At 45.7% G+C, this 27,420-nt stretch overlaps 1 protein-coding gene across 3 annotated transcripts; it reads right to left on the reverse strand.

Annotated features, from left to right (window-relative positions):
- Positions 1 to 46: 46 nt before the first annotated feature.
- Positions 47 to 27,420, reverse strand: LOC133114754 (Na(+)/H(+) exchange regulatory cofactor NHE-RF2-like). Of its 3 annotated transcripts, none has more exons than XM_061224365.1 (5): positions 27,304 to 27,420; positions 12,881 to 13,114; positions 4,244 to 4,457; positions 3,536 to 3,663; positions 47 to 3,335 (listed from the first exon to the last, which is right to left on the reverse strand). In XM_061224365.1, exons 1-5 carry the CDS (start codon positions 27,325 to 27,327, stop codon positions 3,168 to 3,170), a joined length of 768 nt encoding a protein of 255 aa, XP_061080349.1. In that variant the 5' UTR covers positions 27,328 to 27,420; the 3' UTR covers positions 47 to 3,167. The 3 variants fall into 3 exon arrangements, with proteins under 3 accessions (XP_061080349.1, XP_061080350.1, XP_061080348.1); XM_061224366.1 differs by having other exon boundaries at positions 4,304 to 4,457; positions 12,881 to 13,117; positions 27,304 to 27,396; XM_061224364.1 differs by having other exon boundaries at positions 12,881 to 13,117; positions 27,304 to 27,396.

Consider the following 27,420-nt stretch of genomic DNA (forward strand, 5'->3'; position numbering starts at 1 on the left):
AATCATCATAATTGTTAAGTGACAAAAAAACAAGGAAAGATGGAACTTCAGTTAAATTTTATATTTTCTGTCAATATTTGTGATGGAGAGCCCTGTGCGATGACTCATAGATTTTCCTGTCCGACAGTGAGAACAAACGCACATTTCTTAGCAGTGAATCATTATTTACAGAAAGATCTAGATTCACACAGTCTTTGCCCTTGCATGAATACACCCTTTCTATTGCCACGCAGAAGTTCTAATATAGAAATTCTTTATTCTGTAATGAAAGCCTTCATATCAATGTCAAACCTTTTTCTGATGAAACTGTCAGTGGATTACAGCTAAACCACAGGGGAATGAGGTCCACAGGGCAAAGCTCTTGAGTGTTAGCTTAGCTGAGAGGAACAACAGTCTGTTCTCAGCATATCCATAAACAAGGGTGTTACACTTTATTGAAAAAATGCAAACTGTGCTGGTGTGTTCTCATGTAAATATTACATCCATCCAGATAGACTAGTAGGATTGAGCTCAGGGTGAGGGCTAGGGTCAGAATACAAAGATGGTGAACAGATGTCCAGGCAGATGTCCAGGCAGTCTCTCTGCTTTTAAAACAGGGAGGTGCACAACTGAGTATCATGACTATAATGCTACCAATATGAACTGAAATAACTGTAATAACAGCGCCTTGCAGGAGGAAACGGACGTCTGTCATGGCGGCAGTTTCAGTTTGACGACCGGATGTACGACCCACTTTCACCACAGCTCCAGTGGAATCGGGCGCAGAACAGAGGCTGTTTAATCGATAGGAAGAGGCACGGCTCCGTGGGCACTTCCTGTTTCCTGTTAAGAGTTCCTGTGGTGACTAGTTCAAGTTATTTTGGAACGTGAGTCTGCTAAATGATTTTCAAGATATGCTCATATTTCTTATGGATTAGAATTAAAACTCTAAAAGGTATGTCTTGCTGCAAGTAAATATTTCATATCACCGTCCTTCGAGGAAACCCTTTGACTAAGTAACCAGGGGTGAGCACTTCTGATGAAGTATTTCTGTCATAGCCTGCCTTTTGTGTGAGAGCACAAGTTATGATGGCTTTGTCCTCCTTCACATGAGCGGCCAGAAGTTCTCTGTGTGTCCTACAGCTGTCTTGCAGAACATAGTGGCCTATATTGCTTGACTGGGACCTGGAAAGGTTGGTGCTTCAGGCCTCCACAGCTGCTGGGGCCTTGAGCAAGGCCCTTCATCCCACATTTCTCCTTAGTTGAGTCGAGTGTAAGTCCACTAAATAACTGTAATGTATTAGCAGGAAAGTTGAGCCATGGGGATTTCCCAGTCTCTAACAAAAGTCCAATCTTTCTGTCCCATCGGACCACAGCTCTAAGTGGTGTAAGTCTGGTTCCCATCACCAGAACAAAGTCTGTAAAAAGTAAACCAGCAATGAGAAAGATGGCTGACCAAAAACTGACAGCAGGCAAAGTTGAATACTGCTTTAAAGAGTTGGACTTTCCTTCTGCATGTTGTATTCTTTTTTTCTCTTCCAAAATGTTTTTAAACCTGAGAGTCGCATGGTACAGAGATCAGAGGGCCATGTGATACAAGGGATTGTTACACTTCAGCAGTCTAGAACGTTCTCACCTGCGGCTGATGGGTACGTTGCTCACAGTGTTCCCTCAACGTTCCCTCAATGTTCCCTCAACGTGCAGTATCTGCAGGGAATTCACACCTACAATGCCATTGTGTTTCTAAATTCCAGCGACCATGAGAGGTGCTATGGATTAGCCATGAATGTGATCATCCTCCTCTCCTGCCCACAAGATTGTTCCAGAGGTTCCAGAGGTCCAAGCAGCCCCACTGCCCCCCTAGCCAGAGATACTCAGAGCAATGCCTGTGTGGTCTGTGTGTCTGTGTGCATGTGACCCAGTCTTGTCGCTACACACTGAGCAGTTGTGCCTTTCCTCAGTCATTATTAGACCCAGTCCCATTTTGTCACTGGTTCATAATGAGGTGGCAAAAAGCTCCCTTTCTCTCTCTCTGCCTCCCCCTGCTGTTCAAGCAGTGGAAGTGCACATAATTGTAATCCCCATGGGAATTACTGCCACAGCTGTGCTCCCTCTCTGTCTATCTCTGTGTCCCTCCTCCTCCTCCTCCTCCTCCTCCTCTCTCTCTCCTCGGGTTTAAACACAGCTGTGATAAAACGGGATCTGTCATATTTGTCACCATTACAAACGCCAACACTGACATCACGTCTGTACGTGTTTGGGGTGGAGGATGGGGCTGCATGCTATGAGTGTATGAACCCAGGGATATAATGCAAAGTACCTCCCCCACAGTCCCCCTACCCCCAGCCTACTCTCAAACGGTTCGCTGAAGAGCGCTTGTGGGTGTTGGGATTCCGGCTTGTGCATGTTTTTACGTTTTTCTCGTGGAACCAGGAGGGCGTTGTGATGTTGTGTCGGGGCTTATTAACACGGTCAGATAACAGCGGGGGGGGGGTGGTAATGGGGGGAATGTCTGGCAGGCCAGCGTGGGAGACGGATGTTCTGGCCGAGAGGGAAGCCCACTGAGAGGAAATGTTCTGGAAAACTCCAGATGAGCGGACATGACAGGAGCCCAGAAGCAGCCTTTGTGAACGCTGGGGGCGGGGAGGGGGGCTGCAGCTCCAGATGTGTGCATCTGGGGTATGTGTGAGGTCAGAATATCCTTTCATCTACCACCAGGGGGCAGGAGTGGGCTTGGGTCACATGTCTTTGCCCCCAGAGGAGTTTGCTTTGCTTTTCTTTTATTTCCAGAGAAATGACACCCAGTTTCCCTGGAAACCTGCACTTTCTACAAACAATGACGCACATCATTGATGCGAAGCACTGCTCTTGCAGCAAACCCAAATTTCAGCTGCTTGAGTGCTAATAGCTTCCCCTTGTGGAGATAATTTAGCTTGCTGAGTGAGAGTGAGAGTGAGAGAGAATGAGTGAGTGAGTGAGTGAGAGAGAGAGAGAGAGAGTGAGTGAGTGAGCGAGAGAATGAGTGAGTGAGAGAGTGTGTGAGAGTTATTGAATTAGAAGCTAGGTCTATGAGGTGCTTCGCATTGTAGAAAATGTCTCTTCAGTCCTGTTAGGAGTGAGCACAGAGCGGGGCTGGGCGCAGTGGTCTGTGAGGAGGAAGAGGAGGAGGAGGAAGAGTTGACGCGGTTTCAGAAGTTGCTGAACAGCTCGTGCTTCTTGTTCCAGTCCATCTGTGGCGCCCTCTTCCTGGCGCGCTTGGCGTGGGCCTTCTCCTTGGCCTCTGCTGCCGTGGGACTGAGCCTCAGCCCGCTCTCCACAAACGGGTCCAGCAGGGGGCACTCTGCCTCCTCTGCAGCCTGAAGACACACACACACACAGGGAATAAACACACACACACACACACACACACAGGGAATAAACACACACACACACACACAGGGAATAAACACACACACACAGGGAATAAACACACACACACACACACACAAGGAATAAACACACGCACACACACACAGGGTATAAACACACACACACACACACTCTCCTCCCCCCTCACCTGCATGCTGGTGTCGGGGGTGCTCAGCTCCGAGCGTGTGGACTGGGTGGAGTGTGTGGAGTGTGACATGGAGCTGCCGTTGACCTGGATGGTCGGGGAGCCGTTGGTCACAGGCTGCTCTTCATAATCTGTCCACCAGGGGGAGGAAGCGCACCAGGACAATGAGGTACGAGCCTTCACTCATCAATAACGATTAAGTGTGCACAATGTCTTTATTTGGAACGACTTTCTTCTTCCTGTATTTATTTTCTACCATAATTTGGAAGGCCTAGGATTGTGGGCTTTTCTGTGATTCCAGTCCGACCTTGTGAAAGGCCTTTATAGGGGAGGCAGTGAGTGAGCCATAGGCCTGTTTCATTGGCAAAATTATGGAAGAACTCCATATGATAAATCACTAAGACTGGCAGCTAAATCCTAAATAAAGTACAAAATTAATAAAACCCAGGTCAGCACTCCCAGTGCGAATTTTTATTCTCGCACAAACATTTTGGACAAGATGCCTTTCTTCCGCTTGACAAAAGTAACATACAAATCACAGGTGTACCCTGCTGAAAAAAACAGACTGCCCCCAAGCTAGGTTTTGACACAGCTGGTAGCTGGTCGCCCAGTTAGGCCAGCTCAACCTATGTTTTGACACAGCTGGTAGCTGGTATTTCAAGCTGGTCATAGCTGGATTTTACAGCAGGATAATCAAGGTTTGGGTTGTACCATGAGAAACGGTCCGTAGGGGAGGCGGTGAGAAGGGCCTGGGGGATTGTGGGTAATAACCTTTGACGTGGCTCTCTGTGGGGACGATGCCCAGCTTCTTGAAGCGCTCGTCTGTGTCCGGGTCCACCACCAGCAGCCGGGTCTGCTCGCCCCCGCTCTTGATGAAGGCCACGACCTCCGTGTGCCTCAGGGACTCGATGTTGATCCCGTTCACCTGCGCAGACACCCCCCCCACCCCCAGCGCTGTTAGTGCGGCTCGCAGCCACCTTCCTGTGGGGTCTAACCCGCCATTACCAAGTGCCACCAACAGATGGCAGACTACCCCCAACGACAATAATTACCATTTCTAACAGAGGCATTTCTCCTGAAATTTCTGAAATGCAGCAATTTGCTCCCAGACCTGTGAATGGGATCATTCTAACTCTCTCTGATGCCTGTTCCCTGGTCTTCAATTCCTCTGTAAATCTGTCACAGATCATCTGTAGCCGTGGCAACAAGCTGAAGACGGCTCCATACCCGTCAATAAGGTGTCAATTATTTTCAGTTTCTTAGCAGCACCTGACTTTATGGTTATACAAGTGGCAAGAGCAGCGAGGGCTAAGACAAGAACGAGACATGCTAACACCCTGATACAGCCCGAAGACAAACCTATTGTTGCCCTCTTCTTTTGTTTAAACAGCAGAGTGCAAACACTCTTGGCAGCCTGTATTCCGGCAGAGCTGGTCTCTCACAACCTCCGAAAGCAGAATGAACAGGAGGCCAATCAAATATTGATGAGCTGCACTAGCTGCACCAATAGCTTCTGTTTCAGGTATCAGTGTCCTTAGAGGGAATTAGTTTAATATTCATATGGGCTTATGAAATGCAGGTAGCCTGTCAATCAGGACTCACCTGGTAGCTCAGGGGTGCTTGTATAAAAACAGAGGGGGGGGGGGGGGGGGCTAATCACCGCACCTCTTCAACAGCCAGGACAGGTGGGGAAAGGGTGCGGGCAAATTCTCCAGCCCACTCATTGCCTACACTCACATACACTCCGCCCTTTGAATGCAAAGGCAGCAGTCAGTGGCAGCTATGTCCCTGGGTGGTTAGTATCCTCTAGGCCAAAAACCTGGCTCAGCCCTCTTCCTTCGACTTCAGCTTTTAGATTTAAGAGTCACAGATGTTCTCCATCCCGTTCCAAACTTTACATTTCCTAAACAGTGACAATTTAGTAGAGCTATAATAATTATCATTATTTACAGCTTACTCTTCCTGTAGGGTCTGCAAACTCAGGAATGGTTAAGGTTATCTCAGGAACTAGATAACCCAAAAAGTATGTATGCACTGGAACAGTAATATAAAAAAATAAAAAATAAAACAAAGGGCAGATTTGGAATGGTCTTGTGACCAGTTACTGTATATACACGATTGAGTTTGCTTGGTCTACCAAGCATGTCTGTCTACCTGAGCCCTAAGGTCTAACTTTCAGGTATAGTTGTGTGGCCGGAGCCTGATTGGTGACAGAGGACAGTTCCAGCAGGTGTTTGAAGTCCCTTTTTATTTATATACAGTCAGGTCCAGAAATATTGGGACATCGACACAATTCTCCTCTTTTTGGCTCTATACACCACCGCAATGGATTTGAAATGAAACTAACAGGATGTGCTTTAACTGCAGACTTTCAGCTTTAATTTGAGGGTATTTACATCCAAATCAGGTGAACGGTGTAGGAATTACAACAGTTTCTATATGTGCCTCCCACTTTTTAAGGGACCAAAAGTAATGGGACAATTGGCTGCTCAGCTGTTCCATGGCCAGGTGTGTGTTATTCCCTCATTATCTCATTTACAAGGAGCAGATAAAAGGTCTAGAGTTCATTTCAAGTGTGCTATTTGCATTTGGAATCTGTTGCTGTCAACTCTCAATATGAGATCCAAAGAGCTGTCACTATCAGTGAAGCAAGCCATCATTAGGCTGAAAAATCCAAACAAACCCATCAGAGAGATAGCAAAAACATTAGGTGTGGCCAAATCAACTGTTTGGAACATTCTTAAAAAGAAAGAACGCGCTGGTGAGCTCAGCAACACCAAAAGACCCGGAAGACCAACTGTGGTGGATGACAGAAGAATTCTTTCCCTGGTGAAGAAAAACTCCTTCACAACAGTTGCCCAGATCAAGAACACTCTCCAGGAGGTAGGTGTATGTGTGTCAAAGTCAACAATCAAGAGAAGACTTCACCAGAGTGAATACAGAGGGTTTACCTCAAAAACATGAAGACCAGATTAGAGTTTGCCAAATAACATCGAAAAAAGCCTTTACAGTTCTGGAACAACATCCTATGGACAGTGAAGCATGGTGGTGGTAGTGTCATGGCGTGGGCATGTATGGCTGCCAATGGAACTGGTTCCCTTGTATTTATTGATGATGTGACTACTGACAAAAGCAGCAGGATGAATTCTGAAGTGTTTCGGGCAATATTATCTGCTCATATTCATCCAAATGCTTCAGAACTCATTGGACGGCGCTTCACAGTGCAGATGGACAATGACCCGAAGCATACTGCGAAAGCAACCAAAGAGTTTTTTAAGGCAAAGAAGTGGAATGTTATGCAATGACCAAGTCAATCACCTGACCTGAATCCGATTGAACATGCATTTCACTTGCTGAAGACAAAACTGAAGGGAAAATGCCCCAAGAACAAGCAGGAACTGAAGACAGTTGCAGTAGAGGCCTGGCAGAGCATCACCAGGGATGAAACCCAGCGTCTGGTGATGTCTATGCGTTCCAGATTCCAGGCTGTAATTGACTGCAAAGGATTTGCAACCAAGTATTAAAAAGTGAAAGTTTGATTTATGATTGTTAGTTTGTCCCATTACTTTTGGTCCCTTGGGAGGCACATATAGAAACTGTTGTAATTCCTACACCGTTCACCTGATTTGGATGTAAATACCCTCAAATTAAAGCTGAAAGTCTGCAGTTAAAGCACACATCGTTTCATTTCAAATCCATTGTGGTGGTGTATAGAGCCAAAAAGATGAGAATTGTGTCGATGTCCCAATATTTATGGACCTGACTGTATGTTCTTACAATGTAGTGCCGGTGTCACCAACCGTGTTCCTGGAGATCTACCATCCTACAGGTTTTCACTCCAGATCTCACCTAGCTGTTGAATGAGGTGTGCTGTGTTGTGGTTGGAGTGGAAACCTCCAGGACGATAGATCTCCAGGAACACGGTTGTTGGCCCCTGACGTAGTGTATACAATAAGACTCGCCAATATACATGCAATATCTACTTGTGGCACAGTCATAAGAAGTTTCAATGCTCGACAATGCTGGAGTAAATGTATTATCATGAATGAGCACCATACACATAATGAAGGGTAAAAAAAGAATGATATTAATAAGGGGTTTGTAATAAATCAGCTGTAATGTTAATCATGAAGAGCAGGCTTCTGAACGACAGGGAGAGGAGAGCTGCCAAGTGAGGCGCTGGTTTCTGGTCGCCGTGGCAGCGTGTGAGGACTGGGCAGGTGCTGGTTTCTGCTCGAGCTCCAGGCTAATGGAGCGGGACAAAGAGGGACGGCCGGCCTTCTAATGAGCTGCTGACAGACTGCACAAGTGTGCCGGGGACAGGCTTAACCGCCAGTGCGTAATTGCACAACACAATCGCACAATACAATCACAGAACACGATCGCGCAACACAATCACACAACATGATCGCACAACACAATCACACAACACAATCGCACAACACAATCGCACAACACGATCATACAACTCGGTCGCACACAATCACGCAGCACGATCGCACAACACAATCGCACAACACAATAGCACACAATCGCACAACACGATCGCCCACAGTCGCACAACACAATCGAAAATAAGAAAATATTTCCTGTTTAACACTGAAAAACAATGCATGTCTATGCAGTACAGCAAGCGGCGCTGCTGTCTGTGAGCAAATCGCAGTACCGGGCCGCGTGGGCTAGGGGGCACTAGCAGGCATGGGCAGTGGGGAGGTGGGTTGTCTGCTTTAATTGTTTTCATGGGAAATCCCCCCCTTTGTTTTCCCTGATCCAGGAGGAGATCCCCCTGACAAGCCGGGACTGTGAGCCGAATTAGCGCAGAACAGCCAGAGGGATTTACCGCTCTGTTCAACCTCTCAGGAGAAGCCAGGACTGGAGATGTATCCCCCCCCTTCCCCAGATCAGTGTAAGACCAGGCACTTCCCCAGAATAACTGACAAGAAAAGCAGGTAGGCAAAAACCCAGACCTGAAGCCCCACATAGCCAGCAGATGAGGTAAAAACCGTGCTTGTTATTTGTGTTCATTGTATTTGCCACCTTGGACTTATAAGTGACTTTGGCCTTGGAGTCTAACAAATGCGTGAATGAAACTGTGGCAGCAGCAGTCTGTCCCTCTCTGAGGGGACATTGTAGCGCGACGTCATTGTTCTGTTATCACAGTTCTAGTGGCCTGTGCCCTTGACAATGGCACGCTGGAAATAGCAACAATAGAGTGGACGGCAGGCATACCCCATGTGATAAAATAGTATGCTGAAGTATCCATTTTTTTTGCTCGAGAACACTTGGAAGTATGATGAAGGTTAAGGTACTGCACGCTCATACTGTGTGCTTTTGGACACGGGCTTCTGCTTGATTGGCTGACGCAGGCCCGTTCAGCCTGTATCACCGTGGTGACCCCCCCCCCCCCCCCCCCCCCCACCCCGGTGCGTTAAACGGCCGTGTCGGATCCCGCCTTGCGCAGGGTCAGTGCTCGGGCGGCGGCTGTCTGCTCAGGCCCTGATGTATGGCTTCCCCTGCCCTGCGGATCGAGGGTCCCCGTCTCAGGGCCGGCACCCACGATGACGCTCGCAGCTCAGACACACACACACACACACCAGCACACATCTGGAGAGAGTTAGCAGCCAGGGCAGCTGCAGGGGACTGTGTGTGTGTGTGTGTTTGTTTATGTGTGAGTGTGTGAGTGAATATGTGTTTATGTGAGTGCGCATGTGTGTGTGTCTCTGTGTGTGTTTGTTTATGTGTGAGTGTCTGAGTGAATATGTGTTTATGCTAGTGCGCATGTGTATGTGTATGTATGTATGTGTGTGTGTGTGTGTGTGTGTGTGTGTCTCTGTGTGTATGTTTGTACAGCTGTGTTCAAGAAAATAGCAGTACAACAACATCAGTACCCTGATGAACCACTGTTGTTAGCAGTAGTGATATTTCTGCATGGAAAATACTTTACTTGTCGATGTAGTAGTGTAATAGAAAAACAACAGACCCGACTCATGTCATGTTCTGAGTAATCGACTCATTCATTGAAAGAGGCGTGTTCAAAATAATAGCAGTGTGGAGTTTAATTAGAGAATTCATTCATTCTGTGAAAAACAGGTGTCATTAAATGTCCTTTATTAAGGAAGAAGGGAAGCAAATGTTTCACACATTGTTATAAAATATATTTCCTTCTGAATTGCCCGTTCCAAACAATTTTCGGAGGAACAATATAATTTCATTAAAAATTGAGCTCAATCCCCCGACCTCAATCCCATTGAAAACTTGTGAGGTGACATTAAAAATGCAGTTTCTGAAGCAAAACCCTAAAATTTGCAGGAACTGTGGAATATAGTTTGTTCATCCTGGGCTGAAATACCTGTTTCTAGGTGCCAGAAGTTGGTTGACTCGATGCAACGCAGATGCGCAGCAGTTATCAAAAATGATGGTTATGCAACTAAATATTAGTTCAGTAATTTAAAGTGAAGTTAAATCGTAAAAAATGTCAAATGTTTCAGTTTATACAGTAAGTGTTTGAGTTTGAAGAGAAAAATGTCGACACTGCCATTTTTTTGAACAGATTGATATTCCTTTTATTTGCTTCCTGTAAACGAATAACGCAGACTTGATAAAATTTGTTAATGCTTTGATGTGGAATTGAATGTGTAATGTTTCATTTGAAATATGGAACTAAAAGCTATTGACTTTTTTTTAACGCACTGCTATTTATTTGAACATAGCTGTATATGTGCTGGCGGCACGGATGGTGCAGTGGGTAGCACTGCCGCCTCACAGCAAGGAGGTCCTGGGTTCGAATCCCCGTCGGCCGGGGCCTCTCTGTGCGGAGTTTGCATGTTCTCCCCGTGTCTGCGTGGGTTTCCTCCAGGTACTCCGGCTTCCTCCCACAGTCCAAAGACATGCACGTTAGGCTGATTGGAGAGTCTAAATTGCCCATAGGTATATGAGTGTGTGAGTGAATGGTGTGTGTGCCCTGTGATAGACTGGCGACCTGTCCAGGGTGTATTCCTGCCTTTCGCCCAATGTATGCTGGGATAGGCTCCAGCCCCCCTGCGACCCTGATCAGGATAAGCGGGTTCAGATAATGGATGGATGGATGGATGGATGGATGGATGTATATGTGCTTACTAGTGAGTGAGCATATATGCGCTTGAGTGTGCATTTCGCTGTGTACACAAATGTATACACATGTATGTACACTCAGTGAGCACTTTGTTCGGTGATTATTAGACTTCTTTATTAGACTTAATAGGTCAATTGCAGTATGCTTAGCTTAGGTTTAAACCTCTAGACCACATATCTCCATAGTAACTGGAGCAGTCATCCAAAGCTGTGGACTAAGATTTAGCTATTCCAATTCAAATGCAGATCTGTGGTCTAGACGTTTAAGCCTGTGGTTTAAACTCCAGCTAAGCACACTGCAATTGACCCATTAAGTCTTCTGCTGATGTGGCCTATCCACTCAATGATTTGACGTGCTGTGTGTTCAGAGATGCTCTTCTACATACCACTGTTGTAATGTGTGGTTATTTGCGTTACTGTCATCTTCCTGTCTCCTCTGACCTCTCTCATTAACAAGGCCACCAACAATCATTCCACAGTCAAAGTCACTTAGATTACATTTCTACCCCATCCTGACATTTGGTCTGAAAAACAGCTGAACCCCTTGACTTTTATGCATTTAGTTGCTGCCACATGATTGACTGATTAAATACTTGCATTGACAAGCTGGTGTACAGGCCAACCTAATAAAGTGCTCACTGATTGTGCTTATCTGTGCCTGTGTGTGTCTGCGTATATATTTGTATGTATTTATAAATGTGTGTGTGTGTGTGTGTGTGTGTGTCTGCGTATGTATATGTATTTATACATGTGTGTGTATGTCTGCGTATGTATTTGTATGTATTTATACATGTGTGTCTGCGTATGTATTTGTATGTATTTATACGTGTGTGTGTGTATGTATTTGTATGTATTTATACATGTGTGTGTGATGTGTGCTCAGCTCAGGAAACACTCCCACCCCTCAGCACACTCATTATGAGCTCCGGAGAGCAGGGAGTTCTCCGGCCGGGACCCCCACCCTTCCTGATCCACCTTACCCTGCAATAATACACCCCCCCGCCCACATCCCATCAGCCCGCATGTTCCGCTGTGCCCCCCGTTTTCACGTCTCCAGACTGAACCAGGCTGAACCAGGCTGAACCAGACTGAACCAGACTGAACCAGACTGAACCAGGCTGAACCAGGCTGAATTAGCCAGTGCAGGGTGAGGAAGTGTCCCCCCTGTTTCCTGTCTCCAGGCTGAACCAGGCTGAACCAGACTGAACCAGACTGAACCAGACTGAACCAGGCTGAACCAGGCTGAATTAGCCAGTGCAGGGTGAGGAAGTGTCCCCCCTGTTTCCTGTCTCCAGGCTGAACCAGGCTGAACCAGACTGAACCAGACTGAACCAGACTGAACCAGGCTGAACCAGGCTGAATTAGCCAGTGCAGGGTGAGGAAGTGTCCCCCCTGTTTCCCGTCTCCAGACTGAACCAGGCTGAATTAGCCAGCGCAGAGCGAGGACGTGTTCCCCCTGTTTTCACCGTTTCCCATCTCCGGGCTGAACCGGGCTGAACCAGGCTGAACCGGACTGAACCGGGCTGAACCAGCCAGCGCAGGGAGAGGACGTGTCCCCCTGTCAGAGCCCCAGAGTCATCCCACGCCATAGCATCCCACACTCTGCAGCGGTTCATTAAATGAGCCAGTGACTGTGTTCCGTCATCACACACACAGACCTGCTGTAATCTCACTGGAATTTCCTGATGAATCTCTAAACTGCCTCCATCTGTACTATGGCTGGACATTTCTGAGAAGTGTGTTTTTGTGGAAAGGTTCATTTCTCTGAAACAGATTAAATGCAGGCCCTGGGCCACAGTATGGGGAGGTGTGGGAACTAGAAGACTGAAAGGACATCACACACACCTGCACTCTATCAGACACACCTCCCTCTCTGCACACATGCATACGTGTACATACACAAACACATATGCATAGCCTCATGCACACACATGTATGTATGCACACACACATTCATGCATGTGCACACAGACATAATTGACATAAATATTGTAAATTTATACACTACATATTTGTGTATAATAAATGCATATTTGAAATGTATTTACCTTTGCTGCTTGGGCTAACCCTTTAAAGTGTGAGATCATCTTAACTGAACATTCTAATGTTGATGTCACAATCGCTACAGGTGAGTTCTAGAACACTGACTTAGAATGTTGGACATATTCCAAACATAACATATTCCAAAAAAGCCTAAGTACCCTCATGTATAGTGCCTACGAGCTGGTGAACTCTGACCTCTACGAGCCGGTCCTGGGGCCTGAGCCCGGCGTGGTCGGCGGGTGACCCCGGCTCCAGGGAGCGGATGTACTGGCCCGGCCGCGCCTTGTCGCTGTGCAGGTTGAAGCCGTAGCCCGTGTCCACCCTCACCAGGCGGCAGAGACGAGGGAAGAGCTCGGTCACCCGCTCCAGCTCCTGGTCCTGGTCCGCCCCATCGGGGGACTCGGGTTCGGGCGGCGGCTGGGCCTTCTTCTGCTGTGGCAAAGAGAACAGCGGCGGTCACATGATCTGGGTCCCAACATCACCATAGGCTGAATCCTAGGCTGTGGTCAGAATGGCTCACTCACTCACTCCCTCCCTATACACCACATAGGAAAATCTACAAAGAGAACTGAATGGGGATTCAGCGGTGAAAAGAGGAGATGATGTCGACACTATGGATTCTGAGCAGGTTACTTAGCAACGCGAAACCTTGCGTGACAGCTGTCAGCGGCTTGGTCAGCAAGCAAGAAATGCAATTTTAATTTTTTTCAAGTTTAGAACAAAAGGTTTCCTGGCTTGTTGTGTACTTGTACTAATAATTTCTCTGTGATGAATAACTAATAAACATGCGTCGGCATGTTCTGCCAGCCTTACGCAGGCTCAGCCTTCGCCATCTTGACAACAATCTCTCCGGTGATCAAGTCGTGTACATCGTTTGTACATCGTTTGTACATCGTTTGTTCCCTACATTCTGCCGTGCATTGTGGGGAGTATTGAGTAAACTGATACGGTAGATTTGGACACCCAAAAAAAATGGCCGATCATCTAAATAGTGGACTATACAGTGTATAGGGAGCCATTCTGAACACAGCACTTGTAATAGTCCTGCCACGTGTTTCTGTCACTGATGAACTCAGCCAGCTGATTTCACTAGTTTTATCGCCTGGCAGAAGAATTGCCAGTAAATCTAGGCGATTGGAATGAAATACTGAGGAGGATTTTTACTTTGTGAACTTGGAATTTCCACCTCTTCTCAATGTGTTTGTCTTTTTAAAGACCCTGAAAGAGAACTGACTGCATCTCATGGTCACAGCTGTAACATTTGCAACCAAGTTTTGAAACTTCCAGAATGTCTGTTTGTTCATGTTGCAATGTTTGAATCTGTTCATGTTTTTTTGTCTTTAGTACACTCTGTCCTGCTGCCTGGTGCCTGCTACAGACCACAGAGATGACCCTTCAGTTTAAACATCTGCAGGGACAACGAACCAAAGGTACGTTTGACTGAACGCTGGGAAGATTGAGGAGGAAATGAGAGTGTCTCTTCACCGCTGTGCTAAATGTCAGCCGCTTTGAACTGGAAGTCACTATCCCACCAACAGGTTTGAAATGCTTTTCATCATTAATTAGGTTTTTTTTCTATTCTATTGTAAAAAAAAAATTAAAAAATTAAAAAAAAGTTTCAAATGAGATAGTACTTCAAATGTTTCATCTGTTAACCCTTTCAGTCTCCAGAGTGCCATATTACACTTAAGCATAACTACCGTAAAATCCCAAGATTTCACTCTCAACCTTCTACCAAACTCAACTTTCTCACTTTTCTCAACCAAAGCCCAAACCCCTTGGGATTTGGGTGGAGCCATTTCATACGGCGGTAATCCTCACACACTACCAGGTGTACACGTTCCATGAGTTGTACCAATAGCAGGTATGATCATATACGACTGTATTGAAGGTAGTGGAGGAGTTTGTAATGCACATGCAATGAGTCGCTTCATGCTGTAAGTTGCATGAATGTAAAAGGTGTGTGATTTAAGTCATGTCAAGTTACAATCATTGCGAAATGAAAAAAACAAAACAAGGAAGCACATGCCATTGTGAGGAAACATGACGTATGATGTATGAGGCATATTTTACGTCACGTTAAGAGTTATTACCAGAAAGAAAACAAAAAAACTGTTGCAAGTGCACCCCCCCCCCCCCTGCAGAAACCGTACATGCCGTTCTCACAATGACACGGTGGCCCGTGGCCTTGAAAACTATCTATTTTCAAACAGTCCTGGTCACAGTGAAATATACGTCCGCATATATATGAGACCCCCGCCTCGGACTGTCCGCGGTTACGGTCCTAAGCCGCGAGAGCCTCCCTGATTGGCTGGGGGTGAAGAGGAAAGGGCAGCGATGTTTTGGGACCATACGCTGGAAACGCCCTCTGCAGAGGCCTGGCGCCTTCCCATCAACATGACCATCCTCCAACATGACCATCCTCCAACATGAACATCCTCCAACATGAACATCCTCCAAGAACAATAACTCACACACACACACATACTGTACACACACACACACACACACATACTGTACACACACACACACACACACACCCCTGGTGGCTGTGTGATCTCTGTTCTCTCTGTGTAGATCCTCTCTGTTCTCTCTGTGTAGATCCTCTCTGTTCTCTCTGTGTAGATCCACACTGTTCTCTCTGTGTAGATCCTCTCTGTTCTCTCTGTGTAGATCCTCTCTGTTCTCTCTCTCTAGATCCTCTCTGTTCTCTCTGTGTAGCTCCTCTCTGTTCTTGCTGTGTAGATCCTCTCTGTTCTCTCTGTGTAGATCCTCTCTATTCTCTCTGTGTAGATCCACACTGTTCTTGCTGTATAGATCCACACTGTTCTCGCTGTGTAGATCCTCTCTGTTCTCTCTCTCTAGATCCTCTCTGTTCTCTCTGTGTAGCTCCTCTCTGTTCTCTCTGTGTAGATCCTCTCTGTTCTCTCTGTGTAGATCCTCTCTGTTCTCTCTGTATAGATCCTCTCTGTTCTCCCCGTCGTCCCAGCCCCTGGCTATAGCCCCACTATACAGCTCCAAAACCAATACAGGCCATTCACGTGTCCCAGCAAAAATACAAACTCCGATATTTATAGCGCTAAAAAAATGGGATTCCATTGGGAGAACTCCCTGAAAGCTGATTCTCAGTGTTGAGAGGTGACCTGCAGCCTGTGGAAGGTTCCTGACAGCACAGTGTAGAGCTGGCTGTAACACATCCCAGGGAAGGAGGTAGTCTCCTGTCTCACTGCATAGATTGGCTTGCTCTGGACCATATGTGTGTGTGTATGTGTGTATGTGTATGTGTATGTGTGTATGTATGTGTGTGTGTACCTGCGCTTGAACGTGTATGAACGGCATACGCTTTCAATTACCCATTGTGATTGTTAAGTCAGGATTAGAACGTTCAGTTTAGTTGATGACACAGCAGAAATAAGAGAAAAGAGGGATGAGTAAGAAAGAGACAGAGAAAAGAGGGATGAGTAAGAAAGAGGCAGAGAAAAGGAGTGAAACGGGGGATTGAAAAGGCGAAGGACAGAGACGGGGAGAGAACGAGAGAAGCGTGGATAATTGTCCGGAGTTAACCCAACGCCATGGTCCAATTGGGACCATATGCGCACTGCTTTAAGACTGAACAGGAGGAGGGAGAGTGAGCAAGTGAGGAAGGGAGAAGGAAAGCGAGAGGTGGCACGTCTCTCAGCTGGAGGTAAAGGTTCTTTCAGCCGATGTCAGATGCCGGTCGCTCCTGGGACTCTCACACGACGCCTCCCTGCACTCGACCTGCAGCCTCCAGCCTCTCGCACTGACCTCCAAACACGGAGGCGACGGGCAGAGGAGTAAGCATGCGGGAAATGCCAGTTAAGAGTTCATTCCATACGTACGGCTGCTCAAACCAATATTAGCATAGGCAGCTCGCCCTGCCCTGGGGAGGGGGTGGGTGGATTGAGATGAGTTTGGTCCGTGTCACTGCCCTGGGGGGGGGGGGTGGGGGTGAGTGGATTGAGATTAGTTTGGTCCGTGTCAGCTGAGCGCAGAGCAGAGAGGCGGGGTGGGGTGGGGGGGGGCTCCTGGCGTGGTCGCTTCGGAGCGAGCACCATGGAAACTGTCCCAGGACCAGGCCTCTCCAAAAAGTTGGAGGGCTGCATGAGAAATAAATATTAGAAACCGCACAGCTGGTAGACATTAGAGCTGAGAGAGAGTCTACTCTGCCAACTCCCCTACACACACACACACACACACACACAGGCTCACAAACACTCACATATACTGTACACACACACACACACACACACACACAGGCTCACACACACTCACATATACTGTACACACACACACACCCACAGGCTCACACACACTCACATATACTGTACACACACACACACACACCCACAGGCTCACACACACTCACATATACTGTACACACACACACACACACCCACAGGCTCACAAACACTCACATATACTGTACACACACACACACACACACACAGGCTCACAAACACTCACATATACTGTACACACACACACACACACACACACAGGCTCACAAACACTCACATATACTATACACACACACACACACACCCACAGGCTCACACACACTCACATATACTGTACACACACACACACACACACCCACAGGCTCACAAACACTCACATATACTATACATACACACACACACACCCACAGGCTCACACACACTCACATATACTGTACACACACACACACACACACACACATATACTGTACACACACACACAGGCTCACGCACACTCACATATACTGTACACACACACACACACTCACATATACTGTACACACACACACAGGCTCACGCACACTCACTTATACTGTACACACACACACACACACACACACTCACATATACTGTACACACACACACAGGCTCACGCACACTCACATATACTGTACACACACACACAGGCTCAGACACAGGCTCACACACACTGTACATGCACATACTCATTTTCTGGTGCTCTCAGTGGAGTCACTGCTGCTCCCGTCTGCTTTTCACCAAAAAATGTGCACCCAAGTTGCTTCTGTTGTAGCTTGGCTGTGTATGTGTGTGTTTCTGTGCTTTTGTGCAGTTAAAGGGCAACACATCTCAGCTAGAAAGGGCCTAAGAGGCATATCCTACACACATGCTCTGGCAGTCAGACCCCCTGTGGGACCCCCACGTGTGTCTGTGTGTCTGCGTGTGTGTGTAGGGGGGGGGGGATTCCGCACCTCATAATTCATCATAGTCTGAAATACCCCCCGGCCCCACCCCACGCCCCCTACCCCCGATAGGACAATACCAGGAAGAAGAGTGTGGGGAAGAGAAAGAAGAGAAAATAGAGTTGCACGGGGAATAGATTATTTATCCATTATTATTCCCCTGTCTGCTGAAGTGTTGAGTGGTCATTCGTCATGTGCGCTGTGTTTGAGGTGTGGCTGGTTGGGTGGGGGGTGTCAGCCCGGGTCCCAGACCCCCTTGCATCCTCCCCCTCAGTAAAAACATTGGCTGTTGTGCGATTCGGGGTGGTGTTTCAGTAAAATAGAGAGAGAGAGAGAGAGAGAGAATAGCATAGCAGCTGCTTCCTTTAGCGCGCTAATGCTTCATGCTACGAGCGCGGCTGGGAAAGCAGGGTGCCCCCTTCCTAAGACCCAGAGACCTATATGCTTTCCCCATCGTGCACCCCGCGGTCCCAGAGCGTACTAACCCGGTCTCTATAGGGTTTACACATCATATGACTGTACCAACCCGGTCTCTATAGGGTTTACACATCATAGGACTGTACCAACCCGGTCTCTATAGGGTTTACACATCATAGGACTGTACCAACCCGGTCTCTATAGGGTTTACACATCATAGGACTGTACCAACCCGGTCTCTATAGGGTTTACACATCATAGGACTGTACCAACCCGGTCTCTATAGGGTTTACACATCATAGGACTGTACCAACCCGGTCTCTATAGGGTTTACACATCATAGGACTGTACCAACCCGGTCTCTATAGGGTTTACACATCATAGGACTGTACCAACCCGGTCTCTATAGGGTTTACACATCATAGGACTGTACCAACCCGGTCTCTTTAGGGTTTACACATCATAGGACTGTACCAACCCGGTCTCTTTAGGGTTTACACATCATATGACTGTACCAACCCGGTCTCTATAGGGTTTACACATCATAGGACTGTACCAACCCGGTCTCTATAGGGTTTACACATCATAGGACTGTACCAACCCGGTCTCTATAGGGTTTACACATCATATGACTGTACCAACCCGGTCTCTATAGGGTTTACACATCATAGGACTGTACCAACCCGGTCTCTATAGGGTTTACACATCATAGGACTGTAGCATATCAGTGTCTATCGAATTTACACATCATATGACCGCAACATTGCAGTGTCTGTAAAGGATAGACGTCACAGGACTGTACCATCCCAATCTCTATATGATTTACGTGTCATAGGACTGTACCTTCCCAGTGTTCACACTTGATAGGACTGAACCATCACAGTGTCTATAGAGTTTACACATGATAGGTCTGTACCTTCCCAGTGTTCACACTTAATAGGACTGTACCATCACAGTGTCTATAGGGTTTACACATGATAGGACTGTACCTTCCCAGTGTTCACACTTGATAGGACTGTACCATCCCAGTGTCTACAGGGTTAACACTTGATAGGACTGTACCATCCCAGTGTCTACAGCAGTGGAGGCTGGTGACTTCCAGAATTGAGGAGGCCATTTTTTTCCGCTTGCTCACTTCACTCGCGATGGAATGTTCCCTGTTCTCTTATCTGTCTTTGTGCTGGCCAAAGGCATACTATTTGGAGTGTAAGCTACAGTTAGAAAGTTCTGGCTGATGAAATTCATTGTGCAGAGCTTAGCCTTGTGCCTTCCTGAAGAAATGACATTGCTGTAAGTCTATGAGCCTGCCTGATAATTAAGCTGAGAAATGACATTTGGATGTAATATAAATGCCAAGTGAACATGTGTAAAAGGCAGGAATTTTAATTATGTAGTTAAAAACAATTTTGTTTAGCTTACATTTTTCATTCTTCTACAGCTTCAACATGTAATCACCAATTTAATCAAGTTTAGCATATAAAAAAGATAAGATAACACTTTCTTTATCATATGTAGTTTTATTCAATATATTTAATATAAAATATGTAAAAATATGGTTCCAGTTGGCTTTATCTAACGTTAACGTTATCCACTAGAGGGCAGCACTCTATTCGTATTTAGAGTGAATTTCCTCACAGAGCAACAATTCGGTAATTTGATATGGAAGATTATTAAATTGACTTGTAATAAAACGAAATGGACTACATTAAAAATAAAACTGTTCAATAAATCCCAAATGGTGTCTAACATGACCTATTGAATGTAATTCTCACTCCCTAGTATCTGGAATCTGCATATCTCCAGCCCAAGATCTCAAATTGCGCTAGAATCTCGCCGACTTCCGAGGTAGTTTTAAGCAAAAGTGTTTGGCCAAATGAGCTATAAACTCCAGGGATGATAGCCAGGGGTGTTCTCTAAATTTCCTGAAAAGCACAAGTTGATAGGACACTCGTAGCCACTATGGCGAGTGTTTGTTTGACTGAAGTGACTAGCGAATTCTCAAAATGGCTTCTGTGTTGAATAGGAAAGGAAAGGATAGTTGATTCCAAATGAACCAGTAGCATGTGATTGGACGAACAAAATGTCAATCTTTCAGCCCTGGACACAATGCATGGTGAGGCCAGGCCTCCGTTGCCCACCCATTTTCAGTGATCTGGCCAATCACATATTGGCATGAAAAAAAATGCATTACATTGACTTCTATGAGAATCTCATTTCCTAGGGGAGGCCTGGCCTGGCCTGGCCTGGCCTCCCTTAATACAAACTGATAGGGAAATCTGGCCTGTTGCTTTACAATTGCAATATTGGGTTTTAGCCATGGGAAAATTTAGATTTATGAACAAAACTAAAATATAAAAAATAAAAAATATGTTTTTTGTTAAAATAAATAAATAAAATAAATATATTTATTGTTTTTTTTTAATCTCTCTCTTCTCTCAAATTATTGGGGAGGCCAGGCCTCCTCCACCTCTATGGAGGAGCCTCCACTGGTCTACAGGGTTCACACATCATTGTGGTTTCCTTCCAATCAGCAGCCAACGAAGGTCTTGAGATCAAGGGGTGTAGGTTCTTTGTTCTTTAGCCAATCAGTGACTGTGATGAATCCCAGATGCTGAAATGCACAGAAAACCATCAGACATTGCTGTCCTCCAGGATATGTACCTGCTATCGAGTCTCTATAGGATACACATGTCCTTGGGTGTTTCTACATTTTAAAATGTTGATTTTGACATGTTTTCCAAATGACCAACACCCAAATCACTACACCAAATTGCAGTGAGCTGCTAAACTGAATAATACCGCGCCGTGTTTGTATTTTAGTATTTATTCTTTTGATTCGATAACTATTTTTAAAATGTATAGCACAAAGTTCTGCTACTCCGTCCACTGCCATCATGGTCTACAGACGTCCCTCCCCATTTTGTATGTGCGCTCTACCCCGCGTACTGGTCCTGCAGCGGCCTGCTTCTGGCGAAGCGTTGTTTTAATTGTCCTCCACTATGGGGCTCTGTGGTGCCTGCTGGTTGTGCGTTTGTGTTCTGGGGGGTAGCCTCTGGCTGCGGCTCGCGGGTGGCTGAAACGGGATCGGCATCGCTGAATTATTCAGGATAGCTCTGGAGGGGTGCTGGATCACGCCTGCCCTTAACCCTCGCGCGGCCACCAGCCTCCCCGAGCCTGTGACCTCACAAAGGGGACGGAATGTTGAGCGAGTTCTAGAAGGCAGGAGGCCTCCGGATGTGGTGGCACTAGTGGCTGCCAATCAAACCCTTGTTTGAGAATGTTTTCTCAAAATTCCTAGGCCAGCGTTCTAGAGCTCCATTGCTTTCGACTACCAGGAGTGATTGTTTCATCAGCATTAGAATGTCCATTTAAGAACATTCCATTCGCCTATTTGTGATCTTACACCAGGGATTAATAGCGGTGTAACCCAGTGAAGCTCTCCTGCCCTTTGTAGAGAGTGAATCAATCATTTTCCTTGAATAGTGGCTCCCAAAAATGTTTCCATTGTTTGTATTACCCCTGTACAATACAGTAGTCTAGACAATCAGTAAGCTATTATTAATATGTCAATACTGTCATTGTAATTTGCTCTAGGGTAAAAACACCACACTGCTGTTTTCCCCTTTTCTGAACCTGAGGCAACTAGCTACACAATTAACTTAAAGTCACAATATCTGGTGATAAACAATACAAGCAGTTAAAAAATCGAATAACTATAACTATTGAATATATAATAAGAAAATATATTGACTGCGCACTTTCAGGAAAGAGCAAGCACTCCAGGAAATGATATAGTAGTGTGCAAAAATGCCCCTAGCCAGAACGCCTTTTACAATGAATATCTCAGTGAACAGCAGTGAACCTGACCTCTAAATGGTATAATGTTAAACATGACACATTTCTTCACATTTTAAAGCAAGATTCCTTTTTATGTTCATGATTTTTTTTAAATTATTATTATTATTATTTTTTTTTTTTACAGTTTAAAAATGAAATAAAAAACGCCCTGTGCAAAGGTTTGGGAACCCTGTCAGTTTGTACTTTGTAACTCCTTCTCAGACAACTATCAGCTTGTAAACGATTCCTGTAGCACGCGAAGAGTCTTTCAATTCTCACTTTTTGAATTTTCCCCATTCTTCCTGGCAGAACACCTCTAGCTCAGAAATATTGTTCAGCCTCCTTGCATGTACAGCATGTTTGAGATCTCTCCACAGATTTTCAATAATACTCGAGTCTGGGGACTGTGGTGGCCATTCCAAAACCTTCATGCGTCTTTCCTGGAGGTACTTCATAATTGATTTTGAGGTATGCTTTGGATCATTGTTTTGCTGGAATACCCAACCTCTCTTCAACTTAAATGTCCAGACTGACCTAAGAACATTAGCCTCTCAAATTTCTTAATATTTGGTGGAATCCATTCTTCCTTCCACTCGCACAATATTTCATGTGCCCCCAGCTGCTACACAATCCCAAATCATAACGGATCCACCTCCATGCTTCACAGCTGGCAAGGTGTTCTTCTCTACAAACACTTCACCCTTTTTTCTCCAAATTTAACTTCTTTGATGGTGGCCAAAAGGTTCCTTTTTTGTTTCGTCGGTACATGTGCACATTGTTCCAAAAGGCGTCAGGCTTCTCAGTGTTTTCTTTTGCATACTTCAGATGCTTAATTTTCTGTTGAGGTCGTCCTTTCTGGCAACTGCCTTGTAGGTCTTTGTTGTTAAAGTATGTTGCATTGTTGTCCTGTGAACAGCTAGACCTGTGTTTGCTACTTTTTTTGGCAGCTCTTTTTTGCAGCTCAGGTCAATCTTCCAGACCTTGCCTTGAATTGAACTGTTCCATTTATTTTCTAATAATGTTTCTGACAGCGGAAAGAGGCACTTTGAAACATTGAGAGAGTTTTTCTAGCCTTCTCCTTCTTGGTGGAAATGAACCATGTTCATTCTGAAATCCTTGGACAACTATTTAGAGGAACCCATGGTTGTTAACACCAGACAGAACAGCCACTGCAGTTGGATATATTAGAAGGCATGGAGTTAATTAAGATTTAAGTCATGTCAGTCATGGAATTATACCTAACTGACTCATTGAAGCAGTATGAGTAAATAACCTGGGTTTGGGCATAAATAATCATCTTTTTAAAAATGAACAAAGAAACAATCCAAAAGCGTTCGCAAATTTTTACACAGGGCCCTTTTCTCTAAAATTTACATTTACATTTACATTTTAGTCATTTGGCAGACGCTTTTAATCCAAAGCGATTTACAAGTGCATAGGTTCTACCATAAGTCAAAGCATCATAAGTCAAAGCATCAAAATAATTTCTAAACAGTCAAATAAATGAATTCAAATGCAATCTTGCTTTAAAATTTGCATAAAGTTCTCATGTTTAACACTGTACCATTTAAAGTTCAGTGCTTTTGATCACATACAGATTCATTGTAACACAACAGCACCCTGCTGTTTGTCTGTATATCCAAGTTTTTGACTGGACGAACCTAACTAAAAAATAAATTGAATGTCAATGCATGTGAAGCCTTGGAGATTGAAATGACCTATCTAGGAAAGACAGAGGGCCTGTGGTCAGGGGCCCCATATGTAGGAGGTGTTGTTATTCTGTGGGAATAATCAGAGCTGTCGGCATGGCGACCGAAGCAGAACCAGTGCTCCCTGCTCTGCCTGTCACTTATGACAAGGGAGCACTGTGACATCAGATCCGGGCCACGCCCATCAGGTGAAGGAGCCTCATGCCAAGTAGTCAGTGCAGTCACCTGTCTCAAGCTGAGCTCTCTTTCTCTCTCTGTTCTCTCGCTCATTCTCTCTCACACCTGATCTCGCCCCACATGCAGCTCAGCCAACACACAGCGCTCACATTACGCTACATTTTTAGCAGAAATGCAAGTGCCTGAATTCAAAACCTTATTAGATTTGAATTCTGACTGTGTCATTGTATCCCATAACCGACAGTTTAGAGTTGTGCTCACTGTAATACGAGTACGGTATTGTTCTGATAGCCAGCGCATATTCCAGGCCCTTATTGAAGATGATGTCGTCTCCATCTGGACCGCAGAGTCTGAAGAAACGAAACCACTGCACACCGCTCTACTCAAGTGAGAATACGGCAGGCAGCGCTCCAGCTGCTGTGATGCTGTTTATTATGGTTGGAGAAAAGCACTGTTTGGGAGATTGAGTTACCGGCTCCTCCAACTCGTCCGCTCTTTGTACACTTTTTGGTTTAACTCTCAACTGTCTTCAGCTTGAAGCTGTCAACAGCCGCTCCGTTCCAGTTCGGTAAGGGGGCTGCGGTGTGCTCGACTCTGCCCCGCTTCCCTGAGCTCAGACTGTAGTTTTTAAGAGCTTAACCAAAAAAAACGAATGCTTTAACAGAAAAAAAGATTTTCATTCTGAATCAGCAAAAATTGTCTTTTTTCTTTTTTCAAACAAGTGACAGACTTTGTACAAGCATCCTTCTGTCTCCTTGGTGGCCCCCACCCCTCCCCATCCTTCTGTCTCCTTGGTGGCCCCCACCCCTCCCCATGTCATCACAGTGCGCCCAATGCCCAGGGTCTGCTGCTCCTGCTGTTGGCGCCAAAAACTCCATTATTATCTCCAGAATTAGGGCGTAACCTAACACTTCACACCTACTAAACCTTCTTTCTGCTGAGAGAGATCGAGACAGACAGATTTTTCAAGAGAGAGAATGTTTATTTCATGAGATGGGTCCACAGTTGTTGGAACAATAGTCTCATTGCTCATTGTTTTCCTCCATCCACTTATTTGATCCTTAATTCCTTCATTTTCTGTGTTAATTATATCCCTTTGTTCATCCAGCATCAGTAGGATTTTCTTTCATGTTTCAAATGCATTCGGTGGTAGGGAGGAAGCCTAAGATGAACCTACCCATATCGCTTCCCCTGGTATCAGCCTGGGTCAGACTCGTAAAGGCAGAACCCTTATCACTTTACAGCCAGAGGGCTGGCAGTTTGCACCACAATGACGCCCATGCTGATCCATAATGGCTGCCACACGGCACTCTGGATGACTGCTAGCCTGGCTATGCAAACGGTGTCCTTCTGAAGCAACAGTTTCAATTATTATTGACATAGCTCAGGCATTATGGATTGTTCATGGGACAGGTTCTGGTGACGGCCCAATAGCAAGGATTCTAAGTTGAGAATTACACAAGGTGAATCTTTAATCGCCATATAGAATCTTTCATTCAAATTCCAAATCCTTTCTACAGAATCCACACAGCCTGCCTGTGATTCTGGAACGGGTGTAAGGACAGAAGAGATGAACGTTCATAGAACAGTGTGCCAAGCTTTTGTGAATGGGCAGAGGGGTAAACCGATCTTGTTATTACTGCCGTACCTGTTCACCTGTAAAGGTGACCCTTACGCAGGTCAACCATAGACACACAGCCAAACCGTCGATCTCTTAAATAGCACGTTCTGTTCGTATGCCAGCAATGCAACGTGCTTCCCCATAAAATAAAATGAAAGTGATAAAAGGAAGGAATAAAATAAATTTAAGATGTACTGAAAACATAAAAGACACTAAGACAATAAAATACATAATGAGGCACACAACCAGTAAAAGGTTCCCACTGACCATGATGCCTTTCAATCACTTTTACAATGCACTTGGGAAAACATTAAAGATTTACAATATCTCCTGAACAGTTTATAGGGTTAAACTGGAATGCGAGTGGAAATTTAAAACACACACACACACACACACACACACACACACAGAACATATGATATAGTATTACACCTACAGCATTGGCCTTTAGTGTAGTGTATGAGGTCAGTCATTGTAGGATATGTGTTAAATACAGTACAGTCTGAGAACGAATGAGATGTCTTAAATCTTTTGTGGGAGGGAGGGTCAAAGGTCAGCGTGGCTCCACATTGTAACCAGCTCAGAGCCATTTCATTGGCAGGAATGCCTCTGAGTGGGAAAACATTTGCAGTGACAACAATCAAATCGGCTGCAGTGACACTAAAATGGTAATTAATCAATTTCTTGTTTGTTGACTTTCTAGCACCCTGTCACTGCTCCAATGATAGATTTAAACATAGGAAAGGAGGGAGAGGTGGAGGGACGTGTGGAGATAGCGAGAGCGAGAGACGGCAGGAAAGGGAGAGTGCCTGTCTGTATCGCAGAAGTCTAAAACAAGCCCAAAGCCTCTCAGATGTCCCGATTGTGTTTAATCCAGCTTAAGTCCTCAGATCTTAGTCTGTCTCCCCACCTGTACCAGAGATGATCCAGACCAGGGATGGGCAACTATGTAACAGTCCTGGAGGGCCGGTGTGTATGCAGGACTAACTCCAGTCCTGGAGGGCCGGTGTGTATGCAGGACTAACTCCAGTCCTGGAGGGCCGGTGTGTATGCAGGATTAACTCCAGTCCTGGAGGGCCGGTGTGTATGCAGGACTAACTCCAGTCCTGGAGGGCCGGTGTGTATGCAGGACTAACTCCAGTCCTGGAGGGCTGGTGTGGATGCAGAATTTTGCTGCCACCAGTTACCCTGGCTCAATCAGCTAATTAGCCATATGCAATATGACCGATTCACTCGTAAATTAGACCACAATAAAATGCTACAAGGCGAGAACATTTATCAGCTGCTGTTTATATCACGGAATATGGCTATAAATTACATATCTTGTAAATGATTGGGCTAATCAAATAATTAAGAGCAACAGTTGGTTTGAAATCCAGAAACAGACACGGCCCACCTTGCCCATCCCTGAACCAGACCTTTGAATGATCAGAACACATCCACGCTGACTAATCGTGTCACCCCCTCCCCTAAATATAATTCCTCAGTACCTTTGTTTTCCTGCTACATAAAAGCAGACAATGTTGACAAAAGCCAGTTGAAACCAGTGTAACCCAAAACATAGAAACCTACATTCAGCCAGGACACTGGAAATCAGTCCACCTAAAACATCCGTAAGAGACACCGGTGAGAGTCCTACCTCAAGCCAGAGGGCTTCAAACATCCTTGCACCATCTCAAGTGTCGTACGTGCTGCCAGGAGGAACCGTAGGAACTAGGACAGACCAGCCCCGTGCTGCAGCTCTGATTGGTCAGCT

This window comes from Conger conger, chromosome 16, assembly GCF_963514075.1.
Source record: "Conger conger chromosome 16, fConCon1.1, whole genome shotgun sequence".
NCBI lineage: Eukaryota > Metazoa > Chordata > Actinopteri > Anguilliformes > Congridae > Conger > Conger conger.